The sequence below is a fragment of the Cricetulus griseus genome, chromosome 2, assembly GCF_003668045.3.
Source record: "Cricetulus griseus strain 17A/GY chromosome 2, alternate assembly CriGri-PICRH-1.0, whole genome shotgun sequence".
NCBI lineage: Eukaryota > Metazoa > Chordata > Mammalia > Rodentia > Cricetidae > Cricetulus > Cricetulus griseus.
The window spans coordinates 171013141-171019852 of NC_048595.1; the positions used below are offsets into that span (position 1 = coordinate 171013141).

A 6712-nucleotide genomic window follows, 5' to 3' on the forward strand; every position below is an offset into this window, starting at 1 on the left:
CGTGTCCAGGGCAATCAGATGTTAGCTCTCTCCCTCAATCCAGCTCCTCTAGTATCTCCCCATACCTTCCCCAGTTTTGATGGTGCCTAGGGAAGTTCTGGGTGTGGCGCTGACTGCACAAGCCCATGCTTCAGCAACCACTGGCCCATTTCCATCAAGAAAAGCCACAGACCCAGTTCAATCTATAGCATTTGAAGGCACAGCAGACTCAGCTCCAGCAAGCAGACCCAGTACCAGCCAAAGCCCCATTACCTGCTACCCTCTCTTATAGATCTAGCGGTATCTCAAGCTCCCACCAAAGCTGCAGCTTGCATCCACAAACCACAGCTGTCCATTGAGATGAAAGTTTAAAAAAAAAACTATATATACATATAACATTCACAATATTTTCTTCTGGCTCTTTTGAAATATACTATTGACAATAACAATAATGACAATAACCTTACAATAAAATGCCAGAACATGGCTCTCTATTTAACCGTAACCTATGACAGATCCCCTTGACCAAGCTATCTTCATGCACTTTCCTAAATCACTGTTCTACTACCCACTTCTCTGAACTCAATCTCTGATGTAGATTCGACATTGGCATGATATCAAATGTATTTATAAAATTTTAATTGTGTCTTTGTGTGTGTTGGGTACCAGAGTAATTGTAGCCTCGTAAAAAAGAGTTTGGCAATGACCCCTCTGCTTCTATTGTGTGGAATACTTTGAGGAGAATTGGTGTTAGCTGTTCTTTGAATTTCTGGTAGAATTCTGCACTGAAGCCATCTGGCCCTGGGCTTTTTTTTGGTTGGGAAACTTTTGTGACTGCTTCTATTTCACTGGAGGTTATAGGTCTATTTAAATTGCTTATCTGTACTTGATTAAGTTTTGGTAAGTGATCTCTATCCAGAAAATTGCCCATTTCCTTTAGATTTTCCAGTTTTGTGGAGTACAGGTTTTTGAAGTATGACTTGATGATTCTCTGGATTTCCTCAGTGTCTGTTGTTATATCCCCCTTTTCATTCCTGATTTTGTTAATTTGCATGTTTTCTCTCTGCCTTTTTGGTTAGTTTGGATAAAGGTTTGTCTATTTTGTTGATTTTCTCGAAGAACCAACTCTTTGTTTCGTTGAATCTTTGTATTGTTTTCTTTGTTTCTACTTCATTGATTCCCACCCACCCTCAATTTGATTATTTCCTGATGTCTCCTCCTCCTGGGTGAACTTGTTTCTTTTTATTCTAGAGCTTTCGGGTGTGCTGTTAATTCTCTAGTGTGACTATTCTCCATTTTCTTCATGTAGGCACTTGGTGCTCTGAGCTTTCCTCTTAACACTGCTTTCAATGTGTCCCATAAGTCTGGGTATGTTGTGTCTTCATTTTCATCAAATTCTAGAAAGTCTTTAATTTCTTTCTTTATTTCTTCCTTGACCTGTCCTTGGAAAGATTCAAGAGAGTCTGAAAAGCAAAGAATCTAGTTTGGGGGGACATCTAGAAGCATTATGAAAAATATTAGGCATCTCCAAAGACACTAATCACCCCCAAGAGGTCTTTGCTTGTTTTCTGTTTCTTTGTCTTTGGGTCTTGTTTTTGCTTTGAGACATTCTCTTTCTGCTGCTCAGGCTGGGGTTGAAATCCTAAGTTCAAGTAATTTTTCCACTCTGGTTTCCTAAGTAGTTGGGACTATAGGGGCACACCACTAATCCCACCCAGGCCCTAAGAGCTTTTGAAATGGAACGGCTCATTAACCCCTTCATCATTATCCCATGGACTGTACCATCTGGCTATATCCCAGAATGATAAAGGGATGAAAAAGAAGGAATCTACAAGGTCACATCATGACCTTTTAAGTTGGAGACATTTATGCATTTTCCTCTTTCTCCATACGTCTCTCCTTCCTTTCATTCTTCTCTCATCCAAGGGTTTTCTGGCATTCACTCTAATCTATCCCACACAACTACATTCATTAGCATGTATGGAGAGAGAAAAAGGGATGATTTTTTCATTATCTCAGGACTCAAAATTCCCCAGCAAATATTACTCATAAGTGGATTAATAAAGGCTTAGTATAATGTTTTATTTACATTACCACCATCTAATAGTTTATGGAAGAAATATAGTTTTGTTAAAGCTAATGCTGCTTGTTTTTATTCTGTAGTCTTTCTGAAATATGTGTTTTTACATGTTCTCTTTAACTTCAGATATTTCCACACAAAGAAAATATTCTGAAGAACCAATCAAGATTTCTGTCTGGCTAAATCCAAGCACCATCCCTGTCTTAACCCCAAGCGGGAAGAATGAAGCACATTATCAATCCGTATGAACACACCAATGACACAGCAAGAAACAATTCAGATTGCCCTGATGTAGTTTTGCCAGAAGAGATATTTTTCATAATCTCCATCATTGGAGTTCTGGAGAACCTGATTGTCCTCCTGGCTGTGGTCAAGAATAAGAACCTCCAGTGCCCCATGTACTTTTTCATCTGCAGTTTGGCCATTTCTGACATGTTGGGCAGTCTGTATAAAATCTTGGAAAACATCCTCATCATGTTCAGAAACCAGGGTTATCTCCAGCCTCATGGCAATTTTGAAAGTACAGCAGACGACATCATCGACTGCATGTTCATCCTCTCTTTGCTGGGCTCTATCTTCAGCCTGTCTGTGATTGCCGCTGACCGCTACATCACCATCTTCCATGCCCTGCAATACCACAGCATCGTGACTATGCGCCGCACCATCATCACCCTAACAGTTATCTGGATATTCTGCACGGGGAGTGGCATCGCCATGGTGATCTTCTCCCACCACGTCCCCACAGTGCTCACCTTCACATCGCTCTTCCCTTTGATGCTGGTTTTCATCCTGTGTCTCTACATTCATATGTTCTTACTTGCCCGCTCCCATGCTAGAAAGATCTCTACTCTTCCCAGAGCCAATATGAAAGGTGCCATCACACTGACAATCCTTCTTGGAGTCTTCATCTTCTGTTGGGCCCCCTTCATCCTCCATGTCCTCTTAATGACCTTCTGCCCAAGTAACCCTTACTGTGTTTGCTACATGTCTCTCTTCCAGATCAATGGCATGTTGATTATGTGCAATGCAGTCATTGACCCCTTTATATATGCCTTTCGGAGCCCAGAGCTCAGGGATGCATTCAAAAAGATGTTCTCCTGCCACAGGTATCGGTAGAATTTTTGATCCTTGATTTGAATATTGTGAAGGGACCAAATGGCATGACAGTCTGACAAGTGTTGATGCATCTTGGCAGTCTTTCTTTCTTTAATAGATGGAGACAATCTATTAAACTGACTAGTTTAGCATAGCTGGCCTTCTAATGAAGACTTACTGCAGCTGCAAATTTTATATCATATCTAGAGAGATGAAATGGTGGGCTAAAAGGGACAGTATACAAAGTACATATATCAATACAAATGTGAGGATTTGGGGGTAAGCAAATATTTGTTCTTCTATGGGTACCTGGGCAAAACTATGCTAGGAGGCCTTTCCAAGCCAGAAACCATGGCAACCAATTCTCCAACTAACTAAATGTGTTGGTCAGATTCCTATTTCTGTGGCAAATACATGCACTCAATCAACTGTGAAAGAGGAAAGATCTATTTTGACTCATAGATTGAGAGGTTTTGGTTCATGGTACCTGGCTGTTGGCTGGGCCTATGATGAAGCAGCATATCACAATAGAAGCATGTAACAAAACAGGTTTTGGCAGCCAGAAACCATGGTAAAGAAGAAAAGATGGGTGTCCAATAATCTTCTTTGCTGGTAAAACCTCAGTGAACTAAGATTTCCCACCAGACCCCACCTCTTAAAGGCCACCTTCTGGTAGCAGCACACCAAAGACCAAGTCTTTAACACAGGAGGATCACTTACCTAAACCACAATGGAGAATGACTCAGTATAGAAATCATAGTGTTCCTGTAAGACAAAGATGCCACAGCTAAATAGCCTATCTCTCATGTAGTCAACTTTTGAGTTTCCAAGAATAAATAAATCTTCACTATGAATCTTCTTGGCTCACTCAGGATCCCACTTTACTCTCAAAATCTCCCCCTGCTTCAATTTCCTCAAGCTTTAAAAGCAAAAATGTCAAAGGGTGAGATCAAATTTTAACCCATTTGAGCCCTATTCAGGAATATATAATGCCTAGTGTATTAGAAGAAGTATGGCCACACAGTGTATCTGTCCAAATGTATGAGTAATGCTTCTTAAAATGGATTTCATAGCAAAAGAATAGAGACAGGGAAGGAAGCATGGAGGGGGAAAAGGAGAGGGAAGGAGGGAGAGAGATAAGAGATGAGAGAGAGAGAGAGAGACAGAGTCAGAATCATGTTTTTAAGTATGGAAAAACCAAGACCAAAATGATGGGTAAAGTACTTCTGTATATGTTTATCTTATTGATTGTTAAATAAAGTTATGTTTGGCCAATGAGACAACAAGTTAGGCAGGACTAGGAATCAAAGAGGATTCTGGGAAATGTAGTAGATAAGTGGTGATCCAGGCAGGAAGTGACATAGCAAGGAGACTCATATTTAAGCAAGGAGAAACGGGAAGTGTCCCTTTTCCCCTCTGCTCTTCCTCCAGCGGTGCAATGTGATCCACCGGCAAGAGAGGGTGCCAGCAGAAGGCATCCTCTATAAAATAAGTGTTATAAAATATATAGATTTATGATAATTAAGACTGAGCTAGCAGATTAGAATCTTAGTCATTGGCCAAGCAGCATTTGAACCTAATACAAGTTTCTGTGTATTCATTTGGACCCTAACTCAGGTGGGTGGCTGGCATAAAGCACACACGTGGCAGTGGGGCTCGGTGGCTTTTGGCGGAAAGATTTATCGTATCAGAACATTTCAAACATGCTGTTACTAGAGACCCAAGCCAAGAATATGATGAAAAATTCTTTTTTCTTCATATGCAAGTCCTAAAGGTAGGCACACCAAGTCAGTGAAAATTGTATTCTGCATGCCAATATTGAAACATGGCATTCTAAATAGTAGTAAAAGAAACAAACTTTAAAATTTACCCATCAATATCATAGCTAAAGAAGAGAATCAATAGGCAGTATATTGCAGCAGCAAGTCCTTGCTAAACTGGAGAGAGCTATCAGTGATAAAAGGATCCAGGAGCTTCTCTAGTCTCCCAGGATTCACAGTATCTTCTGGGAGAGACTGAAACTTGCCTTCTGTCTCCAAATCCAATCATATAAGAACTTCTGAGGAAACCAAAGAAAAAGATGTGTGATACAAAAAGTATGATTTATAAGGGCTAAAGATGTGCCAGAGACAGCAAAATAGAAGAAACTCATACTCAAGAGAGGGAAAAGGCCTTCTATGTTAAGCTGGAAAAATGTGGGACATGGCCAACCAGAGACAACAGCCTTTCTCAAAGAGTGACATGTTCAACACAACTAAGAACAGCTTGCATCTGTTCCTGGCACTCACTATAAACAACCAAATGTTTTAACCACTCTGTCCTGTAGGGTTTAGAATGCACGCTAGTGTCAGCTGGAAGGGAAAAATGTGGTAGTTATAACTAGGACAGCTGTTGTTGCATTAGCAGGGATGCTTTTAGCCTCAGTGGAGCTTCCCAAGGACTGATGTGAGAAGACACCACAAAGGACCAGGGGCTTGAAAGACAGAGGAAATGGCTGAGATTTAAGAGAGGGAGTGAGAATGTGAGTCTGCACAGCTGTGCCACAGGTTGGAAGGAAACCCACACATGTCCTCTTGTTCTGTGGAAATCTTCAATTTTTTGTCCTATCTTTCCAAATGGATTGCAAATTCTCCTATTGTATAAGGCACTATGTATGCTTAACTTTTAAAATGTTATTTCTGCCCTTGAAAGACTAATGGAGCACACATGTCTCTGTATTAAGCCAGGTGTTCTCAATAAAACATAACTTTTTCTCTGGTGCTGCAATTTATTCTCTATTGCCAATGGTCCCAACCCACCCTGCTTGAAGAGTCCTGCTTTCCCTAAGAGAGCTTGCCACCCCCTCGTGGCCTCTTGAGCTCTCATCTGTCATGTGACTAGGAAACTAAGCAAAAAGTCAAATAGGAAAAAGCATAAAATTAAAAATAGCTCAAACGATAATTCAGAGGCACTTTTACCTCAAGGTCCTCAGCTATACCCAACCAAAGGCAGGATTATAGTGCTCATAACTCATGAAGGAAAGCCAAATGTCAATGTAAGGAAGATAAGGAGGCCCAGCATTTCCCCTTGGTAACTACTTCAGGGCTATTATCAAACTATTCAAAACAGTAACTGTTCTGTGGATACCATAAACATTTGTTCAGTTGTATTGACTCTGCCTGGGACCCCACCCTGACTGCCATACAACCCTCAAGGAAGGGAGGAGTGGTTTGTGTGTGAGATTGTCTCCTTGTGTTTGTACACCAGCATGGGACTGTTGCACCAGCTTCTGGCAAGAAAAGGTACAGGGAGAGTAAGCTCAACCCCTCCACTTTTTATTTAGGTTTTTGTTTGTTTTGAATTTCTTTTTGTTTTGTTTTTACTAACCTGGGGCACATTTTCACATAAGTCTATAATGTTCTTTGAGCAAACACTCCATTCTTCTCCACCCTCTCCTTTCTCACTCACCCTCATCCTATAAGTTTTCTTCATTCGCCTACACAATTCTTCTATGCTCATATCATGGGTTCATATATGATTTTATGTACCAATATAAAATCTAGAACCCATGGATAAGAG

The 6712-nt window shown here is 40.7% G+C and overlaps 1 protein-coding gene across 1 annotated transcript; it reads left to right on the top strand.

Moving 5' to 3' along the window:
• The first annotated feature begins 2281 nt into the window (after positions 1-2281).
• Positions 2282-3175, top strand: Mc2r (melanocortin 2 receptor). The gene has a single exon (XM_027402624.2). It carries the CDS (start codon positions 2282-2284, stop codon positions 3173-3175), a length of 894 nt encoding a protein of 297 aa, XP_027258425.1.
• Positions 3176-6712: the final 3537 nt, after the last annotated feature.